We start from the raw sequence: 18,183 nt of genomic DNA, 5'->3' as shown, positions 1-18,183 counted from the left end.
GTCCTGCATTTGTACCCTCCTCACAATTTCTGATTTTGGTGGCATAATTATGCATGGATGATTTTGTATCTTTGCTGTATGTATACCTTTACTGGTGAGCCTTGTCATTTGTGGTATTTTTGTTTCTGGTTGTGGCCTTTTCTTTTCTGTCTAGAGAAGTTCCATTAGTATTTGTTGTAAAGCTGGTTTAGTGTTGCTGAATTCTCTCAGCTTTTGTTGATCTGTGAAACTTTTGATTTCTCCTTCAAATCTGAATGAGAGTCTTGCTGGGTAAAGTAATTTGGTTGGAGGTTTTTTCCTTTCATCACGTTAAGTATATTATGCCACTCCCTTCTGGCCTGCAGAGTTTCAGCTGAAAAATCTGCCAATAACCTTATTGGGGCTCCCTTGTATGTTACGTGTTTCTTTCCCCTAGCTGCTTTCAATATTTCCTTTTTGTTTTCAATTTTGGTCAGTTTGATTAATATGTGTCTTGGTGTATTCTTCCTTGGGTGTATTTTCTGTGGTATTAGTTGCACTTCCTGGATTTGAGTGAGTGGTTCCTTTCCCATGTTAGAGAAATTTTTGGCTATTATCTCTTTGAATATTTTTTCTGTCCTTTCTCTCTCTCTTCTCATTCTGGCACCCCTATAATACAGATGTTGGTGTGTTTCATGTTGTCCCAGAGTTCTCTGAGATTCTCTTCTTTTGTTTTCAATCTTTTTTCTCTTTTCTGTTCTGCATCCATAATTTCAACTAATCTGTCCTCCACTGAGCTTATTTGTTCTTCTGCCTCCTGTATTCTGCTGTTGTTTGCTTCTAATGAATTTTTTATTTCAGTTATTGTATTTTGCGTCTCTTCTTGTTTAATTTTTATATCTCGTATCTCTTTGCTCAGTGTTTCCTGTAAATTATCCATCTTTACCTCCAGTTTATTTCCAATTTCTTGCATCATCTTTAGCATCAACAATCTAAAGTCTTTTTCCTGGAGGCTGAGAATCTCCTGATCAGTTAGCTGTTTTTTGGTGTTTTTTCTTTCTCCCTTATCTGAGTTATAGTTCTCTGTCTTTTCATTTTTATAGGTTTTTGGTGTGGTGAACTTTTTACAGATAATAGAGTTGTAGCCTCTCTTACTTCTGGTGGCTACCCCCCTTGTGGCTGAAGTTGATATGGGGGCTTGCTGTAGGCTTCCTAATGGGAGGGACTGATGACTGCCCACTGGTAGGTGGAGCTGATTCCTATCCTTCTGTTGGGTAGGGCTTTGTCTCTGGGTGAGATTAGAGGTGGCTTGTGCCTGGGGGGGTCTTTAGGCAGCCTGTTTACTAATGGGTGGGGCTGTGATCCCACCTGGATTGTTGTTTGGCCCAGGGTTTCGCAGAGCCGATGGGTGGGGCCAGATTTCCCCAAAATGGCCACCTCCAGAGAAATGCTTACTGCTGAATATTCCCAAGAGCTTTGCTTCCAATGTCCTTTCCTCAAAAGAAGCCACATTCACCCCTGCTTTCCCAGAAGGTCCTCCAAGAACTGCAGTCAGGTCTGACCCAGATTCCCATGGAGACCCTGGTTTGCCCTGGGACCCAGTGTATGTGAAAGTCTGTGTGCACTTTCCAAGAATGGGGTCTCTGCTTTCCCTCATCCTGTGGAGCTCCTGCACACAAGCCCCACTGGCCTTCAATGCCAGATGCTCCAGGGGCTCTTTCTCCCAGTGCCAGATACCCACTCCTGGTGGTTTGATGTGGGGCTCAGAACTGTCACTCCTGTAGGTGAGTCTCTGTGATACAGTTACTTTCCAGTCTGTGGGGCTTCCCACCCAGGAGGTATGTGGTTGCTTATATCATGTAATCACCCCTCCTACTTCTTGATGTGGCCTCCTCTTTGTCTTCTGGAGTAGGATAACTTTTTGAAAGTTCTGGTCCATTTGGTTGAAGATTGCTCAGCATTTGATTGTAAATTTTGTTGTTTTTAGGGGAGAAGTTGAGCTCCAGTCCTTCTATTCCACCATTTTAATCCCATCTCTGAGAGCTGACTTTTAAAGTCCATTCTACATTTGAGATATTACACTGGTGTTAAATTAATGTGTAATAATTAAATAGAAATAGAATTACATATTTTAAAATATATTATTATATCAAAGGATTTACATAGTTTTCCCATAGTATTTTGTTTCATGAACATCCTGTAATGCATTTATTAGCAAAGTCTTCTCATATCTTCTACTACGGTAAAGCAAAAGAAGGTGACTAATAAGGACACACAGTCCCAGTAAAATATGGAAATCAAATGGAAACCAGGAGTAAGGGATTGAACACTTTTTCATATAAAATATTGCTTATTCTATTTTTTTTTGTCTTTTTGCCTTTTCTAGGGCTGCTTCCTGCGGCATGTCGAGGTTCCCAGACTTGGGGTCTAATCGGAGCTGTAGCCATCTGTCTACACCAGAGCCACAACAACGCAGGATCCGAGCCACATCTGCAACCTACACCACAGCTCACAGCGATGCCAGATCCTTAACCCACTCAGAAAGGCCAGGGATTTAACCTGCAACCTCATGGTTCCTAGTCGGATTCGTTAACCACTGCACCACGATGGGAACTCCAAATATTGCTTATTCTAAAGCAGAGCTGCTGTGCCAAAGGTTGATTTTGAATCCTTTATTGAACTCTCAGCCCCCTGCATACTTTGATTTGGACAGTTGGCTCATCACATTGTTAGATTACATGCTATAAGGTACCCTCGAGACTCTCCACTCCACATAGATCACTTCCAGTAAGCCAAGCCCCTTTATCTATGGGTAGTCTGGAAGTGCCACTAATATTACTGACTGCATTAGGAACAAACCTGAAAACTCTTTTTACTCAGGAAAAATCTTTCACTCAGAAATTCCCTTTGTTTATCAGAGACACCCCTATCTGTTAGGAGGTACAGACTATACTCTCCAATCAATAGCTATGCCTCTGCCACATCATCAGTTACCCAGAGGATGCTGTTTTTTGAGGTGTCCATAGAACCACAGCACTTCTCAGTATGGAAATACTTGAAAGATGACAGTGCCTTCATTTCAACTGTACAGATTAAGTCATTCCCCCCCCACCAAATTTCCCAAACACTGCGTTATGGTGCAAGTAGGACCAGATTAAAGATCTTGTAACTTGCAATCATTTTCTTTCCATTCCCTCGTCTCCTAACACACTCACATATGTTTGTCAAACAGCTCTGTCTCAAAGTGAGAGAAAAGCATGCTTGTAAAAGAGTTAAGTCTGTATACACATCACTGATCGGCAAAAAGCTGGCTCACAATAGGGGCCCAATTAAAATATTTTGGAAGCAACTGGGTCAAACTTTTGAAATATTTAATTAAAAAAATCTCTTCACTGGAGGAAATTCTAGGTTTCAGAAGAGGACCTTCATAGTGAATCTCTGACCAGCAACAAATGATGCTGTTTACCACTGATGTTGATTGGTTGGCTAATGCTGGTTTCACCCAATCCAGGAACAAATACAGAGGTCCTTGGGTGGTATTATTCGGTATGTGGGTGGAGGAGGGCCACAGTACCCATTTGAGTGGGACTTGCCTGCTCCCTTCACACACTGTCCTCTCCTGTTCTCCAGCATGTTGCATCTGTGTTTCTCCAGAGGCTTTTGGATGGTGGCTCTGACCGTGATGCTGGTGGTGCTGAGCCCTCCCTTGGCTTTGGCCAGGGACACCCCACGTAAGTACCTCTCTTGGGAGTTGATCTATCATGGGGTGGGGAAGGAGGGGAGTTGCCATTTCACTCTGTCTAGGCCATGTCGCTGAAAAAAATTGTGACATATTCTTCAGTGACCACTGATCTTTAATCATATGGATCCTCAATTCTTTCCACAATTCAGAAGGGTCAGTGCTTGCCTTCTTTATGAGAGTTGTATAAGTTGCCTCCACATATGTTAACCATTTTTTCAACTCTCCTCCAATAAAATCTTGCTAGCCTTGCATCTCATTCCCTTGGGGTCTTAAGTAGATTTATAAATAAGGATGTCAAATTAACTTCTTGTCTAGCAATTTCCTTTATTATGTTGAGTTACGCCAAAAAGGGAAGATTTCAGCCAAAATTTTCTGGGGAATCAAAAGGAATTAGAAAGATCTTGCCTAGAAGATCCTGTGTTATGCCCCAACAGATTTATGATGTTGGTGTCTCTCCCAAGTATCTGAGAATGTATCACAGGGCCACTCCCCATTAAATCTTTTCCTTTTACCTGAACTCCTGTGTTTGCAAGAATCACAGCCCTGTACTGGAAGTTCTGACAGGAGTTGCAGTTAGTTTTATCTCTATTTCTCCTGTGGGAAGCACCCTAAAGCTTAAGCAGAGATCCTTAGTACTTGGTATGACCCTGTAGATAAGGACCTTCCATGGGGTGTTCTTTGATGCTTTAAAGAACTGAAGGCATCTTCTGAAAACCAGACCCAGGTTAATGTTCACTATGAATCTATTTTAAATCTTTCTACACAGTTTCTCCTGCATCTCCCCATTCTCTGCCTTGAGCCCATGAGAAGGGATTCAACTAGTATAGGAAAAATTATATAAAATTCTGTAAGTCAAGGGTAGTCAAATATCAATAATCTCATATGGTTCAAGCCACAAACTCTGAGAAGGGTACACAGAATGTAAAGGTTGTTTCCATCCCATGGGGCTGAAAGTCAATAGGCAAATGAAGGAATCTCATTAGCCTCTTTGATTCTTGGCCCCAATTCATAAGTTCATTCATCAGGCCTTCTGTGTTCCTAAGTTAGCCATGTTTGGTTACCTCTCTTTGTAGTTCTTCCCTAGTCTCTCTCCAAGTACATCATCACTATTGCTGAAAATCCCACCACTATTACAATCTGTTAGATGAGATGGAACTTGGTGAAAAATTTCCCCTTTCTTAAAATCACCCCTCCCTTCCTTCCCTTCTTTCTTTTGCTTTTTAAGGCCACACCTGCGGGGCAAATGGAAGTTCCCAGGCTAGGGGTTAAATTGGAGCTATAGCTGCCAGTCATAGCCACACACACAGCAATGCGGGATCTGAGCCATGTTTGTGACCTACACCACAGCTCACGGCCACAGAAGATCCCCAACCCACTGAGTGAGGCCAGAGATTGAATCCGCATCTTCATGGTACTAGTCAGATTCCTTTCCACTGCACCACAGTGGGAACTCCCCAAATCACCTTTTTCTTAACTGGGAATATTTCTTGCAAATAGTAGGAGGAGAAAAAGGAAGTTTGTCTGAAGTTGTCACACCAAGTAAAAGGGATTTGATGCATTACAAGAATTAAAGAATGTTGGAGCTGGAGCTCCTTCTTGCTTTCCAGGATCCCCACAGAAATCAATTTCTGGAAACATGGGTTTATTTGCTTACACCAATTTTTTTTTTGAATGACTATTAAATATTGGGCTCTGTTCTAGGCTCAGAGAATCCTATTTGAATAAAATAGAAAAGTCTCCTACTGTCAAGGAACTAATAATAGGAGAGAAAGACAATAAACCAATAAACATTTAACAAAGAAAAACATTTCAGAGACCAAGAAGTGCTCTGAAAATAATAAATCAGAGTTACAGAACAATGAGAACTGTATTCCTCTGCTTCACTTCAAGTGGCTAGTAAAAGCAAAATTTAGTTGAAATACAAATAATGGGAAGTCAGTCATGGGAAGGATGTAAGGGAACAAGGGAAGGATGAAGTGGGGAAGATATTTGATTTTCTTAAAGGAGAGAAAGGAGGCTTGAGAGTGGCTGAAGCATAGCAAGCAAGTTGGCACATGGAACAAGATGAGGTTGAAGATGAAGTCAGGCAACAAGTGATACTAGGCCCTAATAGCCGTGGTAAATTTTCTTTCTTTTTTTTTTTTTTTTTTTTGCTTTTTAGGGCAGCACCTGTCCCACATGGAAGTTCTTAGGTGAGGGGTCTAATCAGAGCTCTAGCTGCTGGTCTACGCCATAGTCACAGAAGTGCAGGATCCCAGGGTCTGAGCCATGTCTGTGATCTACACCACACCTTCCAGCAACACTGCATCTTTAATCCATTTAGCAAGGCCAGGGGTTGAACACGCATCCTCATGATACTAGTTGGGCTCATTTTCTGCTGAGCCACAACAGGAACTCCGAAAAAAATTGTATTTTATTTAAAAAGATATGAGAAGCTACTGAGGGTTTACAAGGAGAGTCACTTATGTTTATAAAAAAATAATTCTAGATACCATGCAGAAATTGGATTGAAGGATTTGCCAGTGGTCAGGGAGATCATTTAGGGTCATGGCAGAATTCTCCATGGAGGACGTGCTTGTGGTTTCAGTTGGTGTGGTGGTGACAAAGACAGCAGTCGTGATAAAGAGAACAGATTTGGGCAAGATTGTTGAGTAACTTGTTAACGAAGCATAAGGGGAAGAGGGAGAAAAATCAAGCTTATTCCTCACGGCTTCGTCTCGAGTAATGCCTATAAACTTGGTGGTGCTGTTTATTGAGACAGGAAAATCTGTGAAGGAAATAATTTGAAGTGGGTGTTTAGGAGTAATGGTTTTATTCATATTTAGTTTGAAGTCATGTATTTGCATGCATGGGGAGCTGTCAAGCAGTCAGTTGAATATGTGAAACTGGAATTCAGGGAGAGGCCAGGGCTGGAGGTGTATATGGTGGGGTGATTGGCACATGTCCTGTGTTAACATCCAGGAAAGTAGAGGAGGTTGCACAGGGAGAGAGAGTGTGTGTAGACAACAAAAATGGGGCCAGGGCCAAGCCCAGAGGACCAAGGGCCAATGAGCCAGCAAAGGGGACTGGGAAAGGGTACCAGTGAGAGGAGGAAAATCAAGAGCATGTGATGCATGGACGTGAAGGAAAGCAGGTTTGTCAAGGAGGGAGGCGGTGACCAGTTGTGTGCATCCCTAAGAGGCTCGCAAGGTGAGAAGATGAGGGAGAAGAGAGCACTGGGGTTGGTGGACTTGACACGTACAGTAAGTGAAGTTTCCAAGACAGGGACTGGATTGGCTTGTTTGAAGAGAGAAAGGGAGCTGAGGAAGTGGAGCACAGATGCCACATATGGGTAGCTGAAATCAGGGGAAGCCTGTGCCCTGGAATCAGAGAGTCAGCTGGACCCGGAGTGTAAGAATCCAAGAGAGAGAAGACAGGCTGGGAGATCTTGATACCCGGAGACGTTCATTCATCAGCAAGGAAGCACTAGGGTGCCCTTGTGTGGGGTGGTGATGGGCTGTGCAAAAGCCATTCATTCATATGGTCAATATTTACTCGAGACCTAGTTGATGAAGATGGAGTGGGGAACAATTTGGTTTCCATGAGCATGGCGCATCCAGACATTTTGCAGTTCCCCTCTCCCAATATGTAATTAGTATGTAATTCTCAAAACCATCCTCTCATATCTACAAAAATTAAAAACATATATATCCATGGAATCAAAAATTCAAAAGGTTTCAATGACTTTGTGTCACACAGTTGGTGCTAGAACCCAGATGATGTCGTATAAATCTGAGTTGATGGAAATTCCCCTTCTCCTGTGTCAGCACACCCCTTTTGTACTGGATTCAAATATGCTGCCTTCTTACATAGAAAGCAGTGGTTCTACTCTTATGTGTTCAAAAGGGTAACTAGTGATAAAAGTCGTTGATGACTCTCGCCAAATGATGAAGTTATTATGTGCTTTGGAAAGTTAAGGAATAGAAAGATTTTGTGAACTGCATTCCTAGGGATAATGAAAATTAAAATAAAAATATGCTTATTGAGTACTTATTATGTGATCTGCAGTAGGAAGAGTGCTGGAGTCAACAACTAAGAGAATATTTTATCATTTTGCACTTACCTGTCAGGTTCCATATGGGTTCACACTGTGCCCAGGCTGTCATGGGCATGTGAGGAAGAACAAACAGAAGTATGAAATGCATTCCTTCTTCTCAAAGTGTATTAGCAAGCTGGGCTAGGGTTGCCGAATAAAACATAGGATCCAGTTAAATTTGAATTTCAGCTGAACAACAATAACTTTCCTGAAATCTAAATTTAGCTGGGAAGGCTGTCTTTTCACTTACTAAATTGGCAACCTTAAATTGTGTGTATGAGCCAGAGGAACAATGTTGATCGTACAAGGCAAAGAGTTCCCTTTGCGGCTCAGTGGAATCGAATCTGACTAGGAACCACGAGGTTTCGAGTTCTATCCCTGGGCTTGCTCAGTGGATTAAGGATCTGTAAGGATCTGGCATTGCCGTGAGCTGTTGTGTAGGTCGAAGATGCAGTCTGGATCCTGTTTGCTGTGGCTGTGGTGCAGGCCTGCAGCTATAGCTCTGATATCACCCCTAGCCTGGGAAACTCCATATGCCGCAAATGCAGCCCTAATAAGAAACAAAACAAAATAGTACCATGCACACTACGGTGAAAAATAACTTCACATATTTTAATTTTTTTTTTTTTTGTCTTTTTGCCATTTCTAGGGCCGCTCCCGCGCGGCATATGGACGCTCCCAGGCTAGGGGTCTAATCGGAGCTGTAGCCACCGGTCTACGCCAGAGCCACAGCAACTCGGAATCCAAGCCTCGTATGCGACCTACACCACAGCTCACGGCAACGCCGGATCCTTAACCCAAGGCCAGGGATCGAACCCGCAATTTCCTGGTTCCTAGTCAGATTCGTTAACCACTGCGCCATGACAGGAACTCCTGTTTTTTTGTTTTTTTGTTTTTTTTGTCTTTTTGCTATTTCTTGGACCACTCCCTCAGCATATGGAGGTTCCCAGGCTAGGGGTCGAATCGGAGCTGTAGTCGCCGGCCTACGCCAGAGCCACAGCAACATGGGATCCGAGCCACATCTGCATCCTGCACCACAGCTCATGGCAATGCCGGATCGTTAATCCTCTGAGCAAGGGCAGGGACCGAACCCGCAACCTCATGGTTCCCAGTCGGATTCGTTAACGCCACGACGGGAACTCGACATATTTTAATTTTTTTAACTTTGACATGTGTGAAAACAGCATTAGAGAATTTCTGAATAGTAAGATGGATGTGGATTGATCCAGAGTACCCTCCTCTCTGCCGTCATTTCTAAGAGGCAAAGTCTGGGGACCTGTTCTTTTGTTGTAAACTGTCTCTATGAGAATGTCATCTTTTTCTTACTTTCATTTCTTCTGAGGGAACTTGACTCAAGAAATAAGAGTTCTACATCGGGCCAAGTCTGGTAATTTAATGCCTAGTGCAATTATTGGGAGTAGAAGAAATGAACTTGTTGGAGCACTGAAGAGGAATAACATATCCATGGCTCTGGTTCACTAATACGGATAAGTGGCCGAGAACTTAAGAAAGGCGGCAATGTGTCTGTCGATAAGTTACATGTCTTTGTAATGGGTTAGCAAAGCAAAGAATTAGGTCAGTTTGGTCCCGAACAAAGTAATTTTGCTGGAAAAACAGCTCTCTACTGAGGCTGGATTCTTCTTTTTAATTTTTTTAAAAATTTTGTCTTTTTAGGGCCACACCCGCGGCATGTGGGGGTTCCCAGGCTAAGGGTCCATACCGCAGCCACAGCAATGCCACATCCGAGCCCAGTCTTGGACCTATACCACAGTTCATGGCAACACTGGATCTTTAAGCCACTGAACCAGGCCAGGGATAGACCCCGCGTCCTCATGGATGCCAGCCAGGTTTGCTTCTGCTGAGCCACGATGGGAAATCTGAGGCTGGATTCTTAAAAAGGACTTAAATTTCATGTAGGACAGAGATTTCCAACAGTTAGGACCTTGACAAAACTTTCAATGTAATTCTCAGATGCTCCATTACAAATAATGGCTTTTGCACCCCATGATCAGTGGTTTACACCAGAGGAGCCCCCCCCCAGTGAATGATCACCATCGTTCTTTACCCAATCTATGATGTCTTCATATTTGGAAATATCTGGAGCCATTTAGTTGTCACACGGAAGGTTTTCCTCTGACATCTAGGGGTAGAGGCCAGGGATGCTGGCGGACAGCCTGTGATGTGCAGAACAGACGCCCTCACCCTGAGAGCCATAATGACCTCTGACCTCATGAGGTCTGATATGCCAAGAGTTTTGGCACCCAAATCTTAAAAAATCAGGATTTCTGGCGTTCCTATTGTGGCTCAGTGGGTTAAGGACCTACCATTGTCTCTATGAGGATGTGGATTGATCCCTGGCCTCAGTGGGTTAAGGATCTGGTGTTGCCATGGCTGTGGTGTAGGCTGGCAGCTGTAGCTCGGAGTTGATGCCCAGCCTGAAGACTTCCACATGCTTCAGGTGTGGCTGTAAAAAGAAAATAATTTTTCTTTTTTTTGGTTTTCTGAGCTTTCTTGATTTGGAAATGCAGAAAAGGAATTGTTTCCCTATATTGAGATTATGGTTTTAATCTCCTTAAAACTCTTTAACAGTTCTCTTTAAGCTAAGTATAAAGTCAAAATCCTAACATCATCTGTCAGGCTTCTCAGGACCTGGCTTCACTTGACTTCACTAGTCTGGGCTTTCCCCCTCCTCCCTCTCACTCTCTGCACTTGAGTGAATTCTTTTCTCTGGTTTCTTTTCTTTTTTTTATTATTTATTTTATTTATATAATTTTTTTTAATTTTCCCACTGTACAGCAAGGGGGTCAGGTTATCCTTACATGTATACATTACAATTATATTTTTTCCACCACCCTTTCTTCTGTTGCAACATGAGTATCTAGACAAAGTTCTCAATGCTACTCAGCAGGATCTCCTTGTAAATCTCTTCTAAGTTGTGTCTGATAAGCCCAAGCTCCCGATCCCTCCCACTCCCTCCCCCTCCCATCAGGCAACCACAAGTCTCTTCTCCAAGTCCATGATTTTCTTTTCTGAGGAGATGTTCATTTGTGCTGGATATTAGGTTCCAGTTATAAGTGATATCATATGGTATTTGTCTTTGCCTTTCTGGCTCATTTCACTCAGGATGAGATTCTCTAGTTCCATCCATGTTGCTGCAAATGGCATTTTGTCATCCTTTTTTATGGCTGAGTAGTATTCCATTGTGTATATATACCACATCTTCCGAAGCCAATCATCTGTCGATGGACATTTGGGTTGTTTCCATGTCCTGGCTGTTGTGAATAGTGATGCAATGAACATGAGGGTGCATGTGTCTCTTTTAAGTAGAGTTTTGTCCAGATAGATGCCCAAGAGTGGGATTGCGGGGTCATATGGAAGTTCTATGTATAGATTTCTAAGGTATCTCCAAACTGTTCTCCATAGTGGCTGTACCAGTTGACATTCCCACCAGCAGTGCAGGAGGGTTCCCTTTTCTCCACAGCCCCTCCAGCACTTGTTATTTGTGGATTTATTAATGATGGCCATTCTGACTGGTGTGAGTTCTCTGGTTTCTTGAAGAAGCTCATTAGCTCTTTTCAGGCTTTGTTCATGGCAGTCCCTTTACCTGAAATGTGCCTCTCTTTTCCCCCAAACATAAATACACACACACCCCCTCTTTCCTCCTCAGTTCCTGTCACTTTCCCTAAAGTCCAAGCTCCAAGAGTGGAGGGAAATCTGCTTTCTCCTTTTCAGATTCGAAGGGGCCCAGGTGGGTCAGGCACAAGGTGTTCAGGGACTGAGGTGAACACGGTTAAGGAAGAGTTAAGAGCTGTGGGAGAGGAGAGCCTGCCTTTCTGGTGGAGGCTTCTAGAAGGAGGCGGTGATGGGGCATATCCCTGTGGAGCCTTAGCTTGGAGGTCTCTGGCTGAGCATGGGAGCAGTGGGTCCCCAAAGGCTCTGGACCAGCGGAGTGTCCTCTGTCCTCTGTCCTGCCCTCCCCTCCGCAGCCTCCCTCTGCAGCAGGCAGATGAAGGAGAGCCCGTGGGTGCCGGGGGTGGGGAGGTGCCCGTGGAGCCTGTGAGGGGGGCCTGCTGCCTCCCCCGGGGCCAGGTGCCCCTCTGCTGGGGGGCGGTGCCTTCAGCCTTTTCAGGAGCCCGCCTGGTGACTGGATCATTGCTGTCCACGCAGCGCATTTCTTGCACCTGGTGAAACACGAGTGTCGTTTCTTCAACGGGACGGAGCGGGTGCTGTTGCTGGACAGATACTTCTATAACGGAGAGGAGTTCGTGCGCTTCGACAGCGACGTGGGCGAGTTCCGGGCGGTGACCGAGCTGGGGCGGCCAGACGCCAAGTACTGGAACAGCCAGAAGGACATCCTGGAGGACTCACGGGCCTCAGTGGACACGTACTGCATACACAACTACAGGATTTTGGATACATTCCTCGTGCCGCGGCGAGGTGAGCGCGGGGAGTGCGCTGCCGGGGGGCGGGGGGCACAGTGTGTGCGAGACAGAGACACAGACATACTGGACTCAGTCTTGAGTTAGTGTGTGTGCAGACCAGGAGTGAGAACCAGGTAGGAGGATTCCTGTGAGAGGGTGTTGTCTGGGAGACCCTGTGTGGTTTTGTCAGTGTGTGACTGAGAGGGGAATGTGTGTGAAGTGTGTGTGTGTGTGTGTGTGTGTGTGTGTGTGTGGTGGTGGTGGTGGTGGTGGTGGGCGCCCTGGGGTCTGAGAGGACCAGGAGGGAGGGGACGGGGTGGGGGCAGCTGCAGGCATCCTTGGTGTCCCTGTGGGAGGCGAGGTGGGGGGGGGAGAGGGAGGACCGCTGAGGGGGGAGGGAGGGCAGAGATGAGGGGAGGGAGGGCAGAGATGAGGGAAGGGGCTTCCAGCCTCTGTGGTTGGGGGCGGGTCTAGGGGAGGAGAGGGGAGGAATGTGAGAGGCTTGGGAGCCTGGGAGGACAAGAGCCACCACCTGCTCTTGGCCACGCCCTCTTCTCCTCTTCTCTGGGGGTTCATTTTCTGAACCCCCAGAAATCTGGGTGCAGGGGTTTGTGGTGGAGAAAAGGTGTCAGGCTGATTTTTGAGAGGTGGGGGAGGGGACCCCCTGAGGCACCTGTGATCTCTCAGAAGCTCCTTTAAGGTCTAAATTGCTTGGTTTTCTGTTTATTGAGTGTATACATTTTTACATCGTTGACCTGATTGTGAGACCAACTTTTTGAATTATAATTTTGTCCTTGAAAGTGCCGATGGTGCTATTTTTATAATGCTAATCATATTAGAGGAGTGACATATTGTTTCTTTCCATAGTGTAACCATTTACTTCAGTTTCCCTGTGGTTAGAGCTTTTTAGTGTAACAAATATGGTCTAATACTACCTGGAAAATTTACAGTTTTTTAATTTTTAATTTACATTTCTTTGATGTCTATGATTCTTGAACATTGTTCACATATGTATTGGCTAACTGTTGTCACTGCCCTCAAAACAGTTGCTACTGTCTGTTACCTCTGGTGTCCTGGTGTTTTTCTCTGTGAATTTTATGAGTTCTGTGCCCTATAAAATGAACACTTTGCTGATATTTGATTCATTCATTGTCCTGACTGTGTTTATATTTGATTCAGGTCATTATTTTCCAGTTTGTAAATTTAAACTTCATATTTTACTCCTTGTAACTCCAAAATATTATTTTTACTTGAATACTTATATAGAACTTAACATATGGCAGGGACTCTTCAGTGGGTTGTACAAGACTTAACTCAGTTAATCCTCATAACCACTCTGGGAAGAAACACAGAAGTGCCAACATTTTTATTTAATGAAATAACACTGCAACATTGTTAGGAAAGTTTGCATTAATCTTAATTCTATTATTTGGTGATAATGTAAAACTGTTCTTTTCCTAGTTTCTCTCTTCAAAAATGTGTATTTTTTGAGGCTGCCAGTGGCAAGAACTATCTCAGGCACTCAGCACATGTCAGTGAGTCCTAAGTTTCACCTTGAACTCAAGGTAGGCTTAAAAGCAGACAAATAGAAAATGATGCGAATTCCAGTGGTAGATACACTTGTTTTACAACAGAGACAAGTTGATCAACAGAGCATAAGAATTTATTAACAATCACTTTCCTTCCTCATTTCCCTGTCCTTCAGGGCAGGGCTCATGCTTTTCTTGGGATTCAACTCAGGGAGTTTCAGAAGCACCAGTGTCTCCTTTCCTTTCCAGGGTAGGACCATTTCTCAGGTGTTCTGAGTGTGTGGAGACAGCATTCCCAGGACTTCGTCCTCTGTCCCCACTGCCCTTCCCCCATCTGCACACACAGCTCTGAGTCGTATTTCCTCTCAGTCAAATGAGGATAATAAATAGCCGACATATGTTGAAGGCTAATTGCCTCTTATTATTTATAAACTTTCTGTTCTTCATTCCTCACATAAGACTAAGAGGTAAATTCGCATTTTATCTTCTCTCATGGGTGAGAAAACTGAGGCACAGAGGAATGTGAGTATCTTCATAGGATCAATCAGTAAGAGGCAGTAGTTAGATTTGACTCCAGGCAGCCTGGCTTTACAAATGATGCTTGTAATGAATACCTTATGTGTCTTGCAAAGATCTGTAAACACTTCAACAATAAGTAACTGTTTTACACTATGAAGATTTACACATGCACATTTCCCCAAGAGCTCTGAAATCTAGGAGGTGAATTGTGTAAGGAGGACATGCAAGGCTCATGGCACTAACTCCTCTGGGGCCACATGGCCCGCTGTGAGGGAGGCCGGCCTGGGACCTCAGGCTGGCCCAGGAGACTGGATTCAGAGAGGCAGCCAACCAAGGAGACGTGCTCTGTCCTCCTCACTACTCCTGTCTGTTGTTTGTCTCCTAGCTGAGCCCACGGTGACGGTGTACCCTGCAAAGACCCAGCCCCTGCAGCACCACAACCTCCTGGTCTGCTCTGTGACCGGGTTCTACCCAGGCCACGTGGAGGTCAGGTGGTTCCGGAATGGCCAGGAAGAGGCAGCGGGGGTGGTCTCCACAGGCCTGATCCCTAATGGAGACTGGACCTTCCAGACCATGGTGATGCTTGAAACGGTTCCTCAGAGTGGAGAGGTCTACAGCTGCCGAGTGGAGCACCCCAGCCTGACGAGCCCCGTCACAGTGGAATGGAGTGAGAGGCTTTCTGACTCTCTAGTCCCTCAGGCACCAAGGAGGGGACGTGCTTGCCCCTGAGTGTCAGGTGTCTCCTCTCCTCTCAGCTTGTGTCCACTTGCTGCCTGTTCTCCTGTCCTTCAGCTGAGGTGACGGGGGAGCCCTGTGACGCCCTGTGCTAGAAATGCTCTGATGGGTTACAGACACCCTGTGATAGTTTCTCCAAACACTGATGCCCCCCGGGGAGGTAATTCTACCTGACAGGCAGCATGGAGGATGTCCCTGTTTTCAGCCGTGTCTCAAGTCATGGTCGCCCTGTGGCCCCTGGCAGCGGTCCCCTGTGTCTGACTGGGCTCGTGCTTCTGACACTGCTGCTCTGGGTTGGTCCCTGTGATCTGAGAAGAGGCACATCCTCTACCATGTGGGGACCTGTCTGACACGAGGAGAATCCAACCCAGCTCTGCGTCTGATAAGCTCTGTCACCCTAGACCAGCTACTCAACACCGCTGAGGTCCTGGCCTCTCATCCCTCGGATGTTGAAGTCATGTGGCTTTATGTCAGGGCTGTGGTGTTCAATTGAGTTGAATGCCTTAGCCTTGTAGCTTCTGAGTGTGCATTTAATTGAAAAATCAATTAATTTATTTTCTCTTTTTAGAGCCCCACTGGTGGTATCTGGGAGGTCCCAGTCTAGGGGTGGAATCAGGGCTGTAGCTGCCAGCCTACACCACAGACATAGGGTTCAGAGTCACGTCTGCTATCTATACCACAGGTTGTGGCACTGCTGGATGCTTAACCCACTGAGCGAGGGCAGGGATTGAACCCACATCCTCATGGATGCTAGTCGGGTCAGGTAACCACTGAGCTAGGACAGGAACCCCCTGAGTTTGCATGTCAATCCATTTTGCACAAATGGACAATTATGCTACTTTTTTCAGGGCAGCTTTCTTCCCCATGTCACAAAGCTGTCAGTCTCAAATCGTGTATTTGGCTTTGGGGTAAAAATGACTAAAACTGGTTTCTTTTGTCAGGGGCACGGTCTGAATCTGCTCAGGGCAAGATGATGAGTGGGATCGGGGGCTTCGTCCTGGGTCTGCTCTTTGTTGCTGTGGGGCTGTTCATCTACTTCAAGAATCAGAAAGGTGAGGAGCCTGTTGTCAGCCGAGATGCCCCACGGCCTTTTTGGAGGAAGAAATACGGCTTTGCTCGATTCGTTCTCTCTCTGTCACTCTTCTGGCGTAAGGCCTTTATTTCCCCAGTTTACTTCGGTTTCTTGGAAATCCAGAAATCGATGGTCATGGTGACTTGTGGGTGAAGCACAGAGGGGATGCCGGCCTGTAGAGATAAGACACGTGTTAACCTGAGTGGCGATTTTGGGCGGAGATTCTGGGGAAATGCAGGAAGAGGGAGTTCGGCTGATGAAATTACCCTGGATTTGTGTGAGAAAACCTTCATAGGTCCCATGCTCTTAGTGTCTGCTGTCCCGTCTATCCTGACATCAGGTGCTGTGGGTTGTGGTTTAGAGAAATCTCAGTGGTGTGTCAGGGGCTGGGGACATTGTGTTTTGGGGACAGATTTACCTCCTTAGCTTCTAAGTGTATGTCTTCTCTGTTCTTTCCCAGGACGCCCTGCCCTTCAGCCAACAGGTAATGCTCTTTACCTCTCTTTTGGGGTTATTTTGTTTCCCTGGAACAGCTGGTAGAGGTGATGAGACAGAGACAGAAATAAGGAAAGACTTGGCATTTACACTACAGTTTTTCTCACCACTGAGCAAAAGGCCTGTGGGCTAAATTAGTCTTAAGAATTTTTCCCCTTCTTGCCTCAGTGCTTTCGCATGAGGTCCTGAGAGAGGGTGAAAAGGAGCCACTTTTAGGGTTACCTCTGGAAACAGTCCCCTCCTTTGTGCCCTGCAGGCCTCCTGAGCTGAAGTGCAGATGGTGACACTCCAAGCAAGCATCCTCTGTGCCAGTGTCTTCACAGCATGAGAAGGCTCCTGCTATGCTCTGCGTCCTCCCCCAGGAGAGCTCTTCCTCAGACTCTCCTCTGCTCCTGGTTCAGGGACCCTGCAGAAAAGGTCTTTTGATGGCTTTCTCAACCTCCCCCCTTTGACCTGGAAGTTCCTGGCATTGATTGCTATGCCTATGTTCATTTTTCTTTTTTTTTTTCCTGGTTGGTCCCTGTTGTTTTCGACGTTACTGCCTCCTGTGCATCTGAACTCATCCACTGCCCATATTACCTTATTATGTTTTTCTCCAATAAATATGGAGTGACAATGGTCTGCCTCATACACCTTCAATGAAAGAGGTCAAAAGAAAAGAGAAAGGGAGGATTGCATCAGAAAACAATGATGATTTTATTCATCTTCCTGAATTTGGTCACATGAGGATCTAGAAAGTTTCCTTTCTTCCTTTCCAGTTTTTGTCTCGGGTTTTCTGCGTTGTGTCCTTAGGCATTTTTTCCTGAGGTAGGAGAGAGCCCTCAGTGAATCCATTTCCTGATGGTTCCCTACATCGTTGCATTTTCAAAGACAATCCTTTCCCCCATGGGACAGAGAATTGGGGCAACAGATGTAAGAAACGCAGGTAACTTGAAAGGATGCGATGCCCTCAAAATTTTTGTAATCATCCTCTTTTATATCTTTTTTCCTTTTTTTTAATCAGAAAAAATCTAAACACATGTACTTCTTTTTTTTTCTTTTGTTTCTTTTTGCCTTTTCTTGGGCCGTTCCCGCGACATATGGAGTTTCCCAGGCAAGGGGTCTAATTGGAGTTGTAGCTGCCGGCCTACACCAGAGCCACAGCAACGCGGGATCTGAGCTACGTCTGCAACCTACACCACAGCTCACAGCAACGCCCATCCTTAACCCACCTAGCAAGTCCAGATATCGAACCCGCAACCTCATGGTTCCTAGTCAGATTCATTAACCACTGCGCCATGATGGGAACTCCTAAACATATGTACTTCTTGAACTACTTTTAAAAAATTAGATTGATAGTGGGCTATAAGTCTTCAATCTAAAAAGATTCTGTCTCTTAGATTCATATCAATGACACGCTGACCGTTGTCCCCGAGATGCATTTTTTTCTCGTAAGTAGGTCTCAGAAGGCCATAGGACAAAACTACAGCTCAAGTTGTTAAGATGCATTTCTGAGGCCCTCCAATTTGTGACACATTTACTCTCTGTCCCAGGAATATCCTGTATGGGTTTAGCAGAAATCAGCAACACTGCTTGGAAACCAGACGGGTTCTATGAACACAGTGACGTCCATCCAAACAATGAAATACTCTGCAGCT

The 18,183-nt window shown here is 45.1% G+C and overlaps 1 protein-coding gene across 1 annotated transcript; it reads left to right on the top strand.

Annotated features, from left to right (window-relative positions):
* The first annotated feature begins 3,525 nt into the window (after positions 1-3,525).
* SLA-DRB1 (MHC class II histocompatibility antigen SLA-DRB1) lies at positions 3,526-17,162 on the top strand. Its single transcript, XM_084967770.1, has 6 exons — positions 3,526-3,689; positions 11,943-12,212; positions 14,630-14,911; positions 15,921-16,031; positions 16,512-16,535; positions 16,803-17,162. Exons 1-6 carry the CDS (start codon positions 3,590-3,592, stop codon positions 16,814-16,816), a joined length of 801 nt encoding a protein of 266 aa, XP_084823896.1. The 5' UTR covers positions 3,526-3,589; the 3' UTR covers positions 16,817-17,162.
* Positions 17,163-18,183: the final 1,021 nt, after the last annotated feature.

The sequence above is a fragment of the Sus scrofa genome, chromosome 7 (assembly GCF_054392235.1).
Source record: "Sus scrofa isolate SSC_HxYL_T2T_F1_AM1 chromosome 7, Sscrofa_HxYL_maternal_Yorkshire_Landrace_v2.0, whole genome shotgun sequence".
Taxonomy (NCBI): Eukaryota; Metazoa; Chordata; class Mammalia; order Artiodactyla; family Suidae; genus Sus; species Sus scrofa.
Note: the sequence above shows the minus strand (reverse complement) of the source record. Positions and strands in the feature narration are given on the sequence as shown.

Coding starts and splice junctions, on each gene's coding strand:
- SLA-DRB1 (XM_084967770.1), top strand. CDS start 3,590: ATGTTGCATCTGTGTTTCTCCAGAGGCTTTTGGATGGTGGCTCTGACC. Junction 3,690..11,942: donor TTTGGCCAGGGACACCCCAC/GTAAGTACCTCT, acceptor CTGTCCACGCAG/CGCATTTCTTGCACCTGGTG. Junction 12,213..14,629: donor ATTCCTCGTGCCGCGGCGAG/GTGAGCGCGGGG, acceptor TTTGTCTCCTAG/CTGAGCCCACGGTGACGGTG.